General features: G+C 38.9%; 1 protein-coding gene across 1 annotated transcript; it reads left to right on the top strand.

Moving 5' to 3' along the window:
• Positions 1-12,622: 12,622 nt before the first annotated feature.
• olig2 (oligodendrocyte lineage transcription factor 2) lies at positions 12,623-18,374 on the top strand. The gene is made up of 3 exons (XM_079463884.1): positions 12,623-12,730; positions 16,114-16,350; positions 16,768-18,374. Exon 3 carries the CDS (start codon positions 16,801-16,803, stop codon positions 17,620-17,622), a length of 822 nt encoding a protein of 273 aa, XP_079320010.1. The 5' UTR covers positions 12,623-12,730; positions 16,114-16,350; positions 16,768-16,800; the 3' UTR covers positions 17,623-18,374.
• Positions 18,375-18,693: the final 319 nt, after the last annotated feature.

Genomic DNA, 18,693 nt, shown 5'->3' on the forward strand with positions numbered 1-18,693 from the left:
TTTCATGTCACATTTTAAATCACAATCATAGCTGTCCAATGTCCATGCTGCCCGCTCTATAGATATGACAGGTGGTCTGTGTTAGTTGGGCTGGAGCGTTCCTGCTTCCGAATAGGGGCGGGCTGGTGTTTGACCAGGGAAGCGTGTCCTGTTTGTTAGGGTACCCCTGCACTGACCCCTGTCCATTCCTCCCCATTCCCTCAATAGTAGATCGTCTTGTTGCACCCAGCATGAGGTCTCAGCATCCCCTAGTAGTTATAGTGGGGGGCACACAGCAAGGGGCCTTTAAAGCAAAAAATAGAGGGACAGAATTAGCGTCTAAAATTGAGACAGAATTTCCATATGCATGCCACTGATAAGTGTTGTACTTCAAAACCCGGTACCAATACGTGCACAAGGTGGCCCAATCCAACAGGATGGGGGAGAAATGGGAATGCCAGGCTTTAAAATGGGGGATGCAATATTACATTAATTTGTGACTCTTTATCAAAGAAAAAGACATACGTTAATTAACAAGGGGTGAGGGGAAAAGAAAAATAAAGGGCAGGAAGAATGAGTTTGGGGGAGAGAGGGACTAAGATGTTAATTTTGATGGGTAAATGCTGTGTTGTTGTCTTGATTAGCATATGTTGGATTGTCCAGGCTTAGTATTTAGTGGGAGAATTGAATGTGTGTGCTGTATGGATATGACTTTCTCCCCCTTATTTCCCCGGCCACCTTTTCAGATAGGCCCTATCGTTCCCACGGAAACGCCCCAACCATCTTTCTTTCCATTGCCTTTTTCTGCCATATGTTTCTCAATGGTGTGAGTATACGATTGTAGGGGTTGTTAGCAACGGCCAGGCAGCAAGATTTTCTTTTTTGTAAATTTCAGTTTTTTTGTCTAATAACTGATTTTTGTCTAATAGCGGACTATGTGATGGACTGACCCAAAAAATGGTGCGATCAATATGAAATATCAACATGTTATGTTACCTTAAGTCAATTTAGGTTAGCAATTTCAACATTTTATCATCACTAGTCAAAGTTTAAAATATAACATTCAAATGATTTTACTTAATTTTTAAGGCATGTGTTTTGTGTTGTATATATTATATCATCAAGGTTGCAAAAGTTTAAAAATAGTGATAAGGTACTTACATTTTATTATAAATCCTGTAAAGCTGCTTTGAAGCAATGCAATATATAAATAAAATTTAATCGAATACAACTAACCTAAGAGGTGTGTATTGGCACTGAAAACATAACACGTTTTAAATGCTCGGTTAAACGTTATAATTTAATTTTTGTGAGGGATGCAGCATAATCGCAAATAAAATGGCCAGAAACACACCTAAACTTTGCTATCTGCTACCCACCCGTTGGCGATTACCAACTTTCGGGTTCACCACAACGTCATACAGTGGTAAGCTTCAAAACGAACCTGTTTCTTCTTAGCAACGGCCTGTAACGACTTACATTAAATTTCTTTAAAAATGTAGACAATTTCTTAATATTTAGATTTTTCTCACCCTCACATTCCAGATTTTCATAAAAGTATCTTAACCTAATGTTGTTTTATGTAACAAACCACACATCAGTGGAAAGCTAATTTATTCTGCATTACAAAATATTACCCGTATGACTGGTTTAGAGGTCAATGGTCTTATAAGAATGCATTCTTATTTGTATGTTTTAGAACGATTTACTTTCGTGCCAGTGAACATTAGGTTCAGGGGCGGGGTTAAGGGAGGGGCTTCCGTATTGATTTTTCGAATAATATATTTTTTGTACAATTCACATCATACAAATCCAGACAAATTAGCTACCTTGTAAAATAGTTACGATTTCCTGTGAGATCAGCTTGAATACCCTATAAAACAGAGAAACCAGTTTAAAAGCATTTTCAATTTAAATGTCTTCAGCAAAAAGATATTTACATATAATGTATAAATAACGTTGTTGTACTTTGTCTTCAACTTTATATTTGTAGCTTTAATGTTGATTAATGAAATTTTGTATGTTGTGGTGCACGTGCCAGCATCTTTCTTCTTTCAGTGAGGTATAGAATAGCCAATCACACTTTTCTCTGTGACTGAATAAGAGCAGAGCAGGTCACCCAGTGTGGTGCCTCTCATCTTTTGTGTGCTGGTGTGCCTGTGCCACCTTTCTGCTGTCACATTAGTCCACGTCAAATACTCAAGCCCACATGCAGATGTATTCGTACACTTTTAGCTTTTCGGTTTACCTTTACAAACAGGAAGTATGTTTTTTATTTTAAACCACTGTGGTGTTTATCTTAGTTTTATCGAAATACATGTCAATAAAACTTTAAGGCTTTGTGTTTTTGCTACAAAGCTCATACAATGCTACAGTGGAAGAGAGATTGTAGGGGACGTTTTGCTAATTTTTTAAAGACCTTTACTGGTGAATGTTTCTCCCTGTCCATAACAAACAGGAGTGTAGAACCAAATGTGTGTTTTAATGTGGCTATGTGTTTATCCTCCAGAGCCAGTGTGTCAGACGGCCAGCGTGAGTGGTCAGCCTGTTTCAGGTCAAAGTTTACGGTCATCAATGGTTGAGGTGGACGGCTCTCCATCTGGTTAGAACTTGGCCTCTGGGGGTCAGGGCCAAAGAGTGTCTCTAAGTGTTGAGCTGTTCTTCAAAAGTTTAGTTTGTGTGGGAGAGAACAGTGTTGTGTGTAAAGTATGTGTGTGTGTGTGTTGTGCGAAGTGTAAGAGGCTCTTTGGTTACAGTGTTGTTGTATGATTTAAGCCTAAAGTTGTTCTGAATGCTCCAATCACACACAACAATACCTGTCAAACCATCTCTCTCTCTTTCTTTGGCAGGTATATCCTTGGTCTTGCAGCTGCATGTCATGAATTGAATGAAAGGAGGCACTTGAGCAAATGTGCACCCGGTAAAAAGGTGAAAAAGCCTATTAATCCTTTCCATAGAGTTTCCATGATCATTGCCGTAGCATTGCCCAATTACGTCCTACTGAGTCATAAGATAAATAAGTGATGAGATAAATTTTGGCCGTTGAAGCTAGGCAAAATGCACAACACACACTATAAATCAAGTCTCATAAATCAATTCTACTTTTTATTTTGTTCAAGTTTGATGTAAAGATTTTAGAAAGATTTCATTCAGCACATATAAGCTTTTATATTTAGCTAGCGTTTTAGTAAATGTAACGAAACATCAAACAGTTCCCTGAAATGTCTTTAAAACTTTAAACTTATAAACTTTTAAGTGCATTTTGAACAATGCATTACATTAACAGAACTAAATGAACCAATAAATACTTTCAAATATTTGTATAAAAAGTCAATCAAAATGTGTGTAAATTTCTCCCTCTCTCTCTGGCTGTCACTGCAGCACAATGTAGGAGCATTAGTATGCTAATGAGGTGCAGGGCGACAGGTGGCCAGCTAGACAGCTCAATTAAGCAGCTCGTTAAAGGCCAAGCTAACGAAGCGGCCTGCACTGCGAGACTCAACAAACAATGTGACTGTGCCGGCTACAAATTGGTAAGTGTGCACGTGTGTGTACGGCCAAGAGGCAGTGAGGTGGTTGATGGTGTACGAGGAAAGTTTGTTTGGCAGTTAGCAAGGCTGTGTGGCGACTGAAATGACTAATATCGATTGTGAAATAAAACTTTCTTCTGTCCACTATCAAAGGATAAAAAAGCCTTTTTAGTATGTTTAAATGCATTACATCTCATCAATTGGCCTAATAAGCATTTATGATTAACAGAATGAAAAAATATAATGGTATCAGAGGATAATATTACATTTAGGGCTGTCAAACGATTAATCGCATCCAGAATAAAAGTCTGTTTTTACATGATGTGTGTCTGTGTACTATGCATACAAATTTTGTATTTGTAATGAAATACATGTACACAACATGTATATATTTAGAAAATGTTTACATGTATTTATTTATAATTGCCAATATTCTCAATTTAAAAAATGTTTAAAAAAAATCTTGAATAAATTCATATGGTTTTATGAACACAAAATGAATTTGCAGTGTACACAGACATACATTATGTAAACCCAAACTTTTATTCTGGATGCTATTTCTCGTGATTAAACAATAAACAGTTTTATTTACTTATGTTGTGCGAATAAAAGCCTGTTAATTATGAGGTAACTGATGAACCTTGTTCATGAATTTGACATGATGAAGTAAACATCTCTTTGTCCCGGCAAAAAAAGCATGCTGTGAGCGGTTGAGCAGTTTTGGGCCACTATGGAAGCTGCCTTAGTTTCTCATAGACAACATTGTTTATATTGTGCCAAGATAAAGTTGTAACAGACATTTTAATCAGTTTGTAACACTTAGCATTTGAGCCTTATTATCCCGCGTGTGTTCACTGGTGCGTGAAACGGTAGCATTTGGGTTCATAACCCTACCCTCCTGTCTCGCTGTCATAAAGGGATCATGAGCTCTAATGGTTCTGGGATCTGCCCAGCAAACGAGGTTAGGTATGGAGGAAGACAAAAACACAGGGGCTAAACAGAGACACCCCATTCGCCGGCAAGCTGCTGCAAAGCTGTCCGACTCATGAATATGTTAATCCGCATTTGCCCAAATAAGTACATAGAGAGGGAGAGAGGGAAATAAACAACAGCACTCATTAATTAATAAGGACAATGTGTCTATAATGAAAGTGTTGACACTGTTTGTGAACAAGTGAGTGGGGCCTGAGAATGAGAGGTCAGTGAAACGAGAGGAAGTGAGACAGTGACGGGAGAGTTACTGTCAGACAGATTTTTTCCATTTTATAGGAGGTTGGGAAAGGTTATCATGGATGGACATTCCGTATATCAGACAGAACTGTGCCAAGGGAGAGAGACAAATAACAAGCAGGCTAGACAGGCAGACACTGTGGAGGTCAGGAAAGTGAACAGCGTATAAACCATGAAATGAAAAGAGAGAATGGATTCTTCAAGGATATTCACAAGAAACTTTATTGACGAACTTTAAATTAGAATACAAAAGTATAAAGTTTGTCATTTCTGTGTACCAAGTATAAGTAATACAGAATTGAACAGGAACACGTTTCCTCCTTATCGACTATTAGCAGGAAAATATCACACATAATTATTTGCCAATTCAAGGTAAAAACACATAACATTAAGACAATAGATTTGAAATATTAACGTTTTGCAAAAAAAAGAAAGAGTAATAATTTGTTTTATTTTGGGGTGAATATACATTTTACTGCCATTTACTAACCAAACTTTTTTATGCTGTTGTGTTATCCCCAACAACAAAATACACTTCAAACACACCGTCTCCTTTTCTTAGATTGTTGATGTTACACATTAAGGGGTTTAAAGTACTAAATGGAATAGGAACTGAATTCCTCTTATCTGCCCTTAGTTGGAAAACTATAACAAGAAAATGACATACACAACTATTTGACAATTCAAGGCATATACATGCTAGTAAATTTTGCCATTACTTGCTCTCCAAAATGGCTCAAAACATCAAAATGTCATTACAGTATTTACATATTTGGGTGAATCTATTTCAATGTCATTTACACTTCAATGTGATCCGAAGGAGCAAAAAATACGTACGCCGTCTCCTTTTCTGAAGTTGTTGATGCAACATATTTAGGCGTTTGAAATCGCGGCATGAAAGACAGACAATGGAGCAATCTTTTCGACACAAATGCGGTGCCACACACATGGAGATCAGAGTAACTTTATGAAGTAATCTGTCTTTCTCACCCTCTTCTCTCTCACTATCGCTAAAGCCCCTCCCTTTCTCCCACCCTCTGTGTTATGACATAGTAATCTGTGTCTCTAGCTGCTTGACTGAATAGGCATATGAATAGCTGTTTTCTGCCTACATGAACCTATTGGAGGTGGATCAACCATATGCCCATGGACATGCACACTCAAAGACAAAGGCGGATACCAACAGGTCCTCTGTGACACAAAACGCCATGGGGTTAGAAGAGGCGGGCGTGGAGGGAGTCTAGGGGTGCATCTTAACCTGAGACACACACACGCATGCAAGTAAATATTCTCACACACACCCCGCCGCATGCCACCCACGCAGCAATATGGAGATGCGACATTGATATGCTGAGTTTGTGAATATGAAGCTTTTTGGCATTGTTTTCGTGGGTGTAATGCATTTCACATTAGGAACCCTTTTCTGAGATTGTAAAATGTTATTTACTTATGATGAGGTAGGACTGGAGAGAGATATTAAGTACTTTTTTTGGAGGGGACCAATCTGTTGCAGCTCTGGGTGAAGTCTTGTGATGGAGAGACAGTGTGTAAAGCGACATATGTGACACAGAGGGACAATAGGATTATGGTCCTCTTCTCGTTATCCGTGCCTTTGGACAGCTGGATTATCATCCAGGGAATGAAGATCTCAGGCCGCTAAGCTTCAGCTCGGCCCAGTTCCTCATCTCTTGTGTGGGGTGGGAAAGCAGGGGTGAAGGGGGTCCCCTGGAGAGAGGGCCACTATTAGGATTTACATATTCATCAGAGATCAGAGCTATGTCCTCTTTCTCTCATTTTACTCTGTTCTTTTAACTCTCTGTCCCACATACTCATGCTCAACCACCCATTTTCTGTGTCTGAATTAGACCGTCCCTGTGTTTTATTTCATACGACTGGCACCTTTGTATCTTTTAACATATCTTAGTGGTTTATTCATCTTTCTAAACGCACATAAGTGCATAAATATTTTCAGATTTATGTTTAGAAAATCAGTGATAAGTGCTCATTTTGTTTAGAAAACACAGAGTTATGGTGAAGGAATGAGAATGTTTCGAAGAAAATACTGTAGCGAGGGGCAAGTGAAGTTCATCTCGGGTGAAAGGGTGAGACAACAGACCCGTCTAATGAAGGAATGCATGCAGAGATACAAGGTAATGGAGACAATGGATGTACAGAGTATGAGAGTGAAAAAGAGAGATGGCAGTGGAGTGTCTGCTGTTGAACTCATGGTCATCTTAATTGATGAGGTCATCTCGAGGACTACCCCGAAAACAGCGTGTCCCCATGAGGTCGTCACCAGGTCATCCAAAAGTCAAAGTGCATCGGCATGGGCATCGCGGAGATGGTGCAAAATCTATCTTTCCTAAGACTTCTATAGCATAAAACAATAAATATAATAAAATGACAATCAATACAGCAGAAAATTTGATTTATGTTATGTATCTGTAATGTACATTTGATGTGTTTCCAGAGAAGGTTGACTCCCCAGTTCAGTCTTTTTTCTGAATGCTTTGTTTTTTTTCTTTTTCTTAGTTTTTGGTTGTCGTGTTAATATGCTTCATTGGCATAATAAATTGTGGTACGTTTGCACTGCTGAAGCATTAGGATCTCCGGGGAATGCCAAAAATGCGCAAAATAAAAATCCCAAACCAACGTGACACAAACCGATATTAAATACCAAACACACATGCAGTGTTTTGCAACTAGTTGTGTTCCTTTCATATGCTGTCAGTCAAATGTTCTCTGCTGGAATTTGTAGAGAGTAGGTGTTAAAGTAACCTGGCACCCAAACACAAATAGGCTCGCTCAGCTACAACACACTCGGTAATTGCTGCCTATTAAGGTCTTCGCTTCTCTCTCACACCTCATTACAGACCTAAACACACACTGCCCCCTCATTACAGATTGCTTGCAAAATGCACGCTGACACACACACACACAAACATACAATTCCCTCATTCCCACCTGTCAGTTAAACACTCAACCTGGCCAGTGTGACTGCTGAGAGTTGGGTGTTTACTAGCTGATGACAGGATTTGAGGTAGCGCTCTGTAACCCCTTACCAATATATGCTAGTTGGATGACCTACTGTAGCTGTGTGTGTGTTGGGGAAATTGCTGACAAGATGCATTAGTCAGGCTGGGACGTTGGACACCTTGTAATAAAATTAGGCACTGACATAAAGAACATGGAGTTATGTTTTATGGTGTATTATGTCTTGAGAGACTGTTGTGTGTTTAAATATGCAGTTTGAGGACACATCTTATGTTACCATATCTGTTTTTGAACAAAAGTTCTCTGTTGGGTTAGGGGATAGAAAATTGAATTGGTACGGAAGTACTTGAAAACCACATATGTCAAACGGTCAGCGTGGATTTATCAACTTTTTTGTAACACCATAGTCTCCCTTTCTCTTTCCTGCAGCAGCAATTGTTTGTGTTCTAATTCTTGTTTGATAACCAGCAGTGTTTCAAAGCCCCCGGTGCCCACCTGTACCTCCATATCTTCAGCTCCCATTTTTCTCTGCAGTGGGGTAACATGCAGCCTTCAGCAATGGGGGGGTTGTTTATCGTAAAATGGTGCAATTCACTAGGGTATGACTCTTCTTTCGCTCTGCCTCTTTGTCAAGGTGAAAGGTAATTGAATGTGCCAAAAAGAGCAGATGGGATGGTGAGAGAAGACACTGAGGAAACAAAAAGTTGCTGAGAAGTGAACAACTAAATATTAAATGTGACCAGGGATGTTTAAAGTTTATGAAACAATTTGTTGATGATTAATCGTATATGGTATGTAGTGTAAATAAATCATTATTATCAGATACTTTTATCCAAAGGCATGTACAGTAAACTAAGAAAAGTAATTTAACCTGTATCCTGATGTTGGAGAAGTAAAGATTATGATAATTCATGGATTACCTCAACTCTGATGTCAGTGATTTATATTGAGTTCGTTTTTCAATTGTTTGTTATAATGTTTTGAATTTAGACTTTAGATTTATTAAAAGAAACATTTATGTTCATAAGAAATGTTTACTTAAATTCATGATGTTATTCTTATTATCATTTAACAAGCAGACAGACTGTTAAGAAGGCATTTGTTTTAAAATAACATATATTTTGGTTTAATACTTTAGAACCACATAAAAACTTTGTCACGATGCCTTTTAATAAGACCAAGAGGTAAACCTGCAAGTCTAGTAAATACTTAACTGCTTGCATGCTTTCAATACTTTAAGTACGAATGCACATCTTAGTCTTTTCGCATGCATTACTGCTGGCGTCAGTTTGCGCTCGTAATTTGCGGATCCTCTTCAAAGTACTTCAGATGACAAGAGACCCTCTCTTAAAAACACAAGCCTGAACTCTTCAGTTTAAGAGCCCTGCTGTTGGTCCCCGTGTGTGTTTCAAACTCAGGAAACTGACAGTTGGCCGTAAATTATTTGGCATTATTTTAACAGCACCGCTCATTTGCATCAATTTGTAGAGGGCGGGGAAAGTAGCGAGGGGTGTGTAACTTTAGGTATGTATGTATTTGTCGTGAAGGGGGTCATCTTAGGTGGTCAGCCTGGCCATTCTGTCACATTAGTATCCTGTCGTATTCCTTTCCCTGCATACTCAGCTCCACGCACACACCCTGTTCACAGAGCTCAGATGCCTCCCCGCTAATTAGCAACAAGTCAGAACCGCCCACTTCTGTGGGGCAGTAAATATTCCCACACACTCTCACACTCGCACAGACGTCTCTAACTCAGATACAAGGCCCTCGTTCCCTTTCCATTCTTTCCTGTTTTTCTTTTCTGATTTTTCTGACCTCCTCTTGTTTTGTCCCCACTTCTGCAGCCATCAATCACCCCATTGACCTATCGTGTAAGGGGAAACTCACAGACACGCCCCCATCCCTTCCTACAGGCCCTCATCCCACGCTACCTCTCCGATATATATATATATATATGTATATCGGAGAGGTAGCGTGGGATGACATATAAATATATGTACATTCAAAAACACCAAATATGTTCCAACCCACATTCTACTTCCGTTTCCTCCTGCTACCCTTTCTCTCTGTGGTTAGTGGTCAATTTGAGTTTTTTTGCCGTTGGCAGGACAGGGTCGTGAGGAGGTGTTAGGGGAATCAGGGAAGGGGGGATTAGATTTAGGGAACACTCTGGGTGGTACGGTAGCCCCTGCGGAGAGCACAATGCCTCCTGTGTCCCCGCGTGACACACACCCTTGTTTTACAACAGGGGAGGAGACACCTTGAATGCCCCAATGATGTGAACCACCCTGAGCCTATTCACAGTGACAAACGGACATTGCCGGCCTCTGCGACAAACACATGCACAGACAAGCCTTGGCGATCAAATGCATAAATGCATTTGTTTGCTTCATAGATTATTATTTGCTAAACTGTCCTGGCAAAAGAACACTACTACTTACAATACAAACTACACACAATGAGAGACAGGTCGAGTAAATCACGGCAGCTGTACTTCAGATCCGCACCAGCACCTAGATTAAATTAATATGCACACTCCAAAGCAAGACAGATGGAAGAAAAGGCTTTCCTCTACCTTCCTCTTTTTCTCTCTTTCTTTTTCTCTCTGAAAGAACCTTCTTGGCTGGCTCTCAGTGGAGTTGAATTGGTGTGGCTTTAATTGAATCAACCAGCTCTTTTCTTGTGCCGCTCTTATGAGGCCGGAGCAGCCAAATGGCTTGATGACAACGTAATGGCTAAAGAATTGAATGAGCGACGCTGCCACGACATTCCTTTGCTTCTGTTTAGATATACACCACACACACACACACACACACACACACACACACACACATTACAATACTTGCTAGTTACGTTTTTGTTAAAACACAAGAAAATAAGTTGAAGTTAAAATATGTTCTGCATAGCAAAATGCTTACAAATAATCAGGTTAATTTTAATGTATTACATTCCCTTTACATTTACTTATTTTTCTATGCTTGTCAGATGCTAAATCACAGTTTGTCAACTATGATAAATCAAATATGTGCACAGTATATATTTATACATAATAAAATAAATGAAGCAAATATGTATAGATGAATGCCATTAATTTGGTAACCGACTGTCATAACAGCAGTTCTTTCATCCTGTACTCAGTTTCCAGCAGAACATTCACAGGAAGTGCCGTCAGAACAGTTGGTGCGAGGCTGGTGATCTCGACCTCTTTGAGAGTGAGTGATACAGAGGAAGGATGGAGGAAGACATTCCTACTGAAGAATCCTAGAAGAGACAATTGAACAGTACGGAGACACTTGGGAAACAGAAGGGTGACAGAGAGGGCAACTCTCACCCGCAACAACTCTCATCCTTTGAAAACAAAACCCCAACCTGTTACTGCTTCAGCCTGTCTGTGGGAGGGGATGCTCGTAATAATGGTGCCAGCCCACTCGTTAGACAGCATTTGGGTAAGTGCCTGTGTGTGTGTGTGTGTGTGTGTGTGTGTGTTTGTCTAGGAGTACAGTACTTTTTTTATGTTTTTACCTTTTTTTCTATTCCTACCCGACACAATAATCATATAATCATGTAATTGCCTTGGGTAACAAATATTACTTCCAAGAAAATAGCATAAGCACAAAATATTTAGCAAAAACCTGTTTATTTCATTTTAAATATTGAAGCAATAGGTATACCGTTCAAAATGGAAACCAATATTCTTTGGACATTTCGTGGTTGTCAGTTTTTGGTGTGATGAATTAAACCTGCAATTAGGCTACTTGCAAAGAAATGACAATTTCTCACTTTAGTTTACAAAGCTTTTTTAGTGTTTTATATGTTCGGAAATACCACCCAGGTGTGACGTTTTTCCATCTTATGCAACAAAATCTTCAACCTTGTTTTATTGGGATTTTCAGAACTTTTCGTAATCATTGTGAATTCTTAAAATGAAAATTCTTAAAATAAAAATATGGTTTATCAGAGTTCTAGTAAAATTTCCCAAACCCCATGCTAACGTCAATCAAAAAGGTGCTACAATTGGTTCTTCACAGTGATGCCATAGAGGAACCATTTTTGGTTACCAAAGGACACACACTGTCACACCCCTCCTTTTCTCTTCGCCCCTTGCAGGATCCGGGGAGCAGGTTGTGGTAACATTTGTAGCATTTGGCTGCAGCAAATCCCACAGCTTTATCCTGAAAAGAAGAAGCCACCTCTAAAAAAGGGGGGCTCTCCTCCAGTGAAGACCCTGGTCTTTCTCCAGATCTCATCCTTTGCACAGCAGTCTGCGTACCCCTCGCCATTGCTTGCAAATCCCCCTTTATCCGCTGGCAGCCAGATGGGGTGGCAGGAATAATAGGCAGAGCCTGATGAGCACCATTCAATTTGTCCAGCCGTGTAAAGGAGCTTGTAAGCCGTTCCATTTGAGCAGGGTGTAATAGTAGCCAGGGGAGCAGAGGCTATGTTAAGACTTAATTACCTACTAATGGCTGTTGTAGGGACAAAAGACTTGTGTAGACCCCAACAACTTACACTCCTGTAATAGTGGAGAAAGACAGGGAGAATAAGGGAGACCAAAGGGTGGGGGGTTATTGAGATGTTGTGGTCAGAAATGTGTGATGTTCATACATTTAACATTTTCATACGGGTACATGAGTACACAAACACATATTACGAATGGAAAGAATGAAAGAATGAAAGAATGAAAGAATGAAAGAATGAAAGAATGAAAGAATGAAAGAAAGAAACAGACAAAAAATTAAACAAAAGAAAGAGAAAGAAACAAAAGAAAGAAAGAAAGAAAGATGATTTGACTTTGCTGCATGCACTTTGATTTACTATGCTATTTAAGCTTTAAGTTTTTTTGTTTTTCTTTATTCTTTTTCTCCTTTCTTATTCTCTTTCTTTTTCAGTTGGAGGGAAGATTAGCAGGATTAAGACTGGCTCACATATGCTGCTCTTCACTATTGGCATTCAACACAACAGAGGCCCAACTGCCACCCAGACGGGAAAGAAAAAGGGTGAGAGGGAAAGTTTTCTTCTGATATTAAGGTGCAGAACCAACACTGTTTAGAATCATTGTGTGCGAAAAGCTGGTTTACAGGAAAAAGGACAGAAAGTTTGGTTCAACAGAAGATCAGGATGGCTGTGGGTAGATGCATTTATGACCCCATACCACAATATACAATGGGGTACAAAAGTATTACCGGATGCGGTGCAGCGTGGCAACATATAAGACAATAGATCGCATTAGAACCTATAATTTCACATTTTCTCCATACTGTATGCGGTGCGACGCAACGTGACAAAGCAATTTTCCGGTGTAAGACCACATTGGAAATCTTATATTTTTAAGTTAAAAATGTACGAAATAGTAAAAAGACAAAAAATTCAATAAGAGAAGTTTTTGTTTAAAACATTTAAGTTAAATGTTTATTTAAGATATATTACTAAATATGTCAGAGAAGTTAATCAAAATATTTGCAGTGTATGTATGCATTAAGTCCTGTTATCTAAACAACAATGTAAAGTCATTGTTAGCTAAACAACAATCTCCTTTGCACAAACTCGAGGCATTACTAAGGAAAAATTGCACTATAAAACTTTGTAGTTTTGCAGAAGGTTTACCCGTTACTTGCTGTAGATTTAATTACTACTTAATACCACTTTCCTATTGGTAATCTTTTCAATTTTAGTTAACAATTTAACTTTGAGATTCAAAATGAGCAATAAGAGCACCGCAACACTGAAAAGAAATATCTAATTTTATCTTTAAAACAAAATTGTAAAGTAAATCTAAAGTAAGTTACTGGCAAAACTAGCAAAGTTTTACAGTGTTGGCCAAACACAAATTCATCAAATGATTTTAAATTTTCTGTACAAAAACTGAATTTTCTATTCTGGTAATATTGGATATACATTTTATAATGTAAAGATATGAAATAAAAATGAAAGAAAATTACAAGTGTAGAATACAATTAGAAACAAATATTTTTTTTTAAATCAGTCAAGTGTCCTAGAAGAGCTGTAAAAGTAGAAAAGTTGATGGAGGTAAGGAAGATGGAGAATAAAACAAAATACATTAAGCATGCTGTAACATTAATGCTAATACTTTTTAACAGGCATGAAGAATTAACACAACAAAAAGAGAAATGCTATTCCAACCTACAAATCACTATTCTTTTTTAGTCTCTTGGGTAAACCTGAACGTGTGATCCCATTTGGATTCATTCAACTCTGCAGTTAACAGCTAGTGGTGACTAATTTAGCTCTTAGGGTTAACAGTTTTTACACACACCTCTGCCCACATCATTACTGGAATGCATACACGCTCACACGTCATTATCTCATAAAGGTAATGAGAGAAGAAGAGTCTGGCTTTGCCAACATTCAGAAATTAGCACTCAATCTCCTTCCACGCTTAACCACCAGGCCAACAATCATTCACTCAGAGGTGGCAAAAGCTCTTGCCTAACCTCTCATTCACTCTTACTCTCAGCCAGGCCCTTGTTCAACAAGCTTTTAATGAAAATATTGCAGGAGCATAAATTGGAGACAGTTCTAGATGTATCTCATTTGTTGAATTCTCTGCACCTGAACTGTGAAGTTTGAATAAGCTGTAAAATGCTGTCTGGAAAAGCCTCACTGAGTTATTACTCTGAAGTTGCATATGTATTAGCAAATAGGTGATAATTTAACGCTTTGATTTAGAAAGTTTTGCATTAGTGTTCATTTAATGCAGTACGTAATTACATTTTATGTACTTTACATTCAATTTGCAACTGCTCAGCAAAAATTATTTACTGCAAGATGTGATTCATACAGTAAATTGTTTGAGTATGTCTAAATCAGGAAGAGCGTAAAGATATTTGGTCATTGTTTGCTATCTAAATCTAGAGGTAGTGAAGTGAGTTATGCATGCTCTTAATGAGCCTTAATTGGCAACATTCTCTGTGGACTACAGTTACCAAAGGTGGGATGGATGGAGGGCAGACCCTGTCTTTCTCTCTCTGTAATTGCTCCCAAGACAGTTGTCAGTCAATGTGTGGGTGCGTGTGAATTTGTGTGCATTCTTTCCCGGGTGACATTTCAGATAATTATATGCGCAAAGAATAAACTGCAGCTCTGACAATAGGGCCCTTTCTGTCCCCTCGTTTCTAATCCAGACAGTCGCGGCATATATTACCATTTTGGTACACTTAACAAGTGAGATTACCAGAATTCATAATGAAGGAACGAACTACAACTTTCCTTCGACGGCGCCGGTTTAAACCATCTCATTTGCATAAGCGTATTTAACGAGAGTAAACAAGCAAACAGACGGACTGACAGTGCGCACGGGGAAAACAACCAAACGACAAGACTTCATAGATGATTCAATGAAAATATGTTGGAGACATTGAACTCGTGATGTCTAGCCTATCTCATTGATGTTGCTTCACCTGTGGAGTCAGACTGAAAAAACGTTCTCTCTCTCTCTCTCTCTCTCTCTCTCTCTCTCTCTCTCTCTCTCTCTCTCATAGCTATAGGCTACATATGTAATATATCTATACATATAGCCTACATAAATGTCTCTCTATATGTACATTAGCCTATATAAACATATAAAAATATAGGCATATATATTTAAATCTATGTGCAATTCATTTTCTTAATGAACAACGCATAAACTTGCTTCAAATACGCGATCGGGACTCTTACCCAGTTACGTATTTATACCCCCTCCTCCCAAAGAAGGACTTCTGTTTGTCCATATTGGCCTAATTGAAATGTTTCAGATCATAACCGTTAAAAACCATTTTTACACGCCTCGTTTATTAACGTTGTAAATGCGTTTAACGGCTGAAATCCGTCAGCTGTCATGCGCCCGCACAGGTCACCGGGTTAAAACAATATAATCACATTCAAAATCGCAATACTGTGTCTTTAACTATCCAATCTCAATACAGCATGAAAATATTGCCAAAATATCTGAGGATGAATATGCCTACGAATTTAGCCTAATAATTTACATGTTTAGCCTATTAATTAAAGCAAAATTATTATAAAGCTAGATTTAAATAAATGATTGAATCGTTATTTACATTAATCACATAACATTTAGAAGGAACAAAGAAACGAATAAGTTTGGTGCAACGCAGTGTTAGGTTATGCATTGGTTATACATTTTGTAGTTTAACTAAAATAACGAAATTAGCCTAAATAGTTTTAATAGCCTACGTTTCATAAATTTGTTCTAAAATGTTGTTTGTCTTTTTTGCATCATCGACACGTACTTAAATTATGGTTGAAGCTGGATCGAACAGTTTGTTCAGCCGACTCACTGTAATCTAAACCCCCGTGCAAGTCTGCACCATATGCGAAGTGTGTCTAATGCATTTAATGAAGCCTCAGTTTTTACCAGAATGACATCAGGTTTTGGGACCCCCACCCACTGGAGCTCATTGGTTCTTGACGGACTGTCGGAAAAGCGTTGACATTGTCCCGGTGACTTGCCCCCGGGTGGCGCGGGGGAGGGATCTACTATAAAACACCCTTCGTCACTCTCGGGTGTGCCAAACACAGAGAGTGCACGAGTGAACTGGAATTACGAGTGAATTCTGCAAAGCCAGGCACCAGCATACGCTTGCACCTGCTACCGGTAAGTTGAAATTGATAGAAAATGCACGTATAATCAAAATGTATATTACAATAGAGACTTGAGAAAATTGGTATTGGGTGTTAAAAATAATATTGGATAATTTATGAAGACGCCTACTCTACATGCATTCAATTTTATGACGTGTTCAGTGATTAGGCATATTCGAATAATAAAAATTTCACTTTATTCGCACTACCCTGGCGAACTGTGTAAACAACAATAGCAATTTCTAGGCAATTGTATAAGAAACTTTATTGCAAACTTTGAAGTTGGCGAGATATGAAAATCCCCATATGACTCTCCTGCTCTATTGCTTTTAACACGCGCTACCTTTTGGTTTTAATACTTGTATTGGATGTGTTTTCATTGTAAATGTCTACTTGGTTATAATTTATTTTTTAACATGTTCTTTTATAGGAATACTGATATCTACGAGAAGCTGAGAGCTCAATGAACATCATGGACTCCGACACGAGCCGAGTGTCTAGCAGACCTTCCTCTCCTGAAGGAGATGACCTTTTTCTGTCCGCAGTAAAGAAGTCCGTGGGTTTCTCAGGCGCCGTCTCCTCCACGCAGAGCGACTCTCCTCCGGAGTTACGTGGAGCAGATCTGCAGAGCCTCTCCAGCGCAGATGAGGATGGAATGAGTCTGAAGATGCTGAGCAAAAAGGACCGCAAACTTCTCTCGGAACCCGAACTTCAATGCATGCGCCTCAAGATTAACAGCCGCGAGAGGAAGCGCATGCACGACCTCAACATTGCTATGGACGGTCTACGGGAGGTCATGCCCTATGCCCACGGGCCATCCGTGCGCAAACTCTCCAAAATAGCCACACTGCTGCTCGCGCGTAACTACATCCTCATGCTAAGCAACTCACTCGAGGAGATGAAACGACTTGTGAGCGAGATCTACGGCAGCGGGAGCGGGGCCCATCACGCCGGATTCCACCCGTCCAGTTGTGGAACCCTTTCGCACGCAGCAGCTGGTCCGTTACCGGGTCACCCCGCTGCTGTCTCGCATCCCTCTCACCCAGTGCACCATCCTCTTCTTCCACCAGTCTCCACCGCCGCGGCTCTTTCGGCCCCTGGTCTTTCGGCCGTAAGGTCGCATCACGGACTTCTGAAGGCACCATCAGCTGGGCCACTTGGCACCAGTTTCCAACACTGGGGCGCGGGGATCCCGTGCCCCTGCAGCATGTGCCAGGTGCCCCCACCTCACGTGTCCGGTATGAGCACCATCAGCATGCCACGACTAACTAGTGACTCAAAATGAACTACCGAACTCAAGAAGAGAGTAAAGAAGAACTTTGGAAAGAAACCCATAGACTTTTATAAAAAACTGTTTCAACTATTTGTTTTGGAAAGCACGAAAGATCAGATGATCTGATGAAGACGAATGGATCAAAGCCACTAACATAGATTTGCTAACACGTTAGAAGAAAATTAGGGTTTATTATATACATGTGCATTTCTGTGTATGAAGTTCGTGAAAATGGTATACTCTACTCTTTTTTAGCATTCAAAAACGTGGGACTGCTATTTACGAAGGAACTATTAAATATACACATACAAAACTTAAATAAATCTGACCAACTTCAACTGCAGTTAAGAGGGCTATATATCGAAATTTCTATTAGATGAGAGTATACATTTGAAATTGTCCTATAACTTTGGAAACACATAGGACTGTACTGTGTAAATATGTAGATAGCGTTTGTACAGTTTGAGAGATTTTATATTACCTTATATTAGTTTATTTGTTTAGGGTCAGACTCCATTTGTCAAGCGCTGTCTGTAACAGGATATGAATCTCATTATTTCTTCCTCGCTTTCATGGTTGTCTTCTGTTTATCTTTATTTCAGTTTCTCTTCACTCTTAACTTCACTGTTATTGCCGATGCGAAGAGTGATACACTTTTATTTTTTTAAGTGCAAAATGATATTTATTTACTTATTTTGTTGGTATTTTCAAATGAATGTGCGTTGGATGTTTGAGTTCTAACTGTATAATAAATGTTTAAAGTGATGCATTTTTATTTGTTTGTGTTTGGTCAATTTACCCAAATGTTTTCTAACAAGAAAAATCGCACACAAGCGAAAAATAATCTTACAACACAACAAATAACGAAAACTTAAAAAGGTGACTCATACAAATACTCTTTAAATAAAATGTTCTACAAACTTAAACACAATTGAAACATATAATTTTGACAATACATTTTTAATCCGTTCCCTTTTTGATTTATTTGACCTTTTGACTATGAACCCTAAAAACCCTAACATGAACCCTTAAATGTTTATTTAGAAAATAAAAAGTAGGCTATATAAAATAAAACGCATGCAG

Source organism: Barbatula barbatula, assembly GCF_947034865.1.
Source record: "Barbatula barbatula genome assembly, chromosome: 9".
NCBI classification, from domain to species: Eukaryota; Metazoa; Chordata; class Actinopteri; order Cypriniformes; family Nemacheilidae; genus Barbatula; species Barbatula barbatula.

What these genes read in the sequence shown, in the direction of transcription:
- olig2 (XM_079463884.1), top strand. Translation starts at nt 16,801, where the DNA reads ATGAACATCATGGACTCCGACACGAGCCGAGTGTCTAGCAGACCTTCC.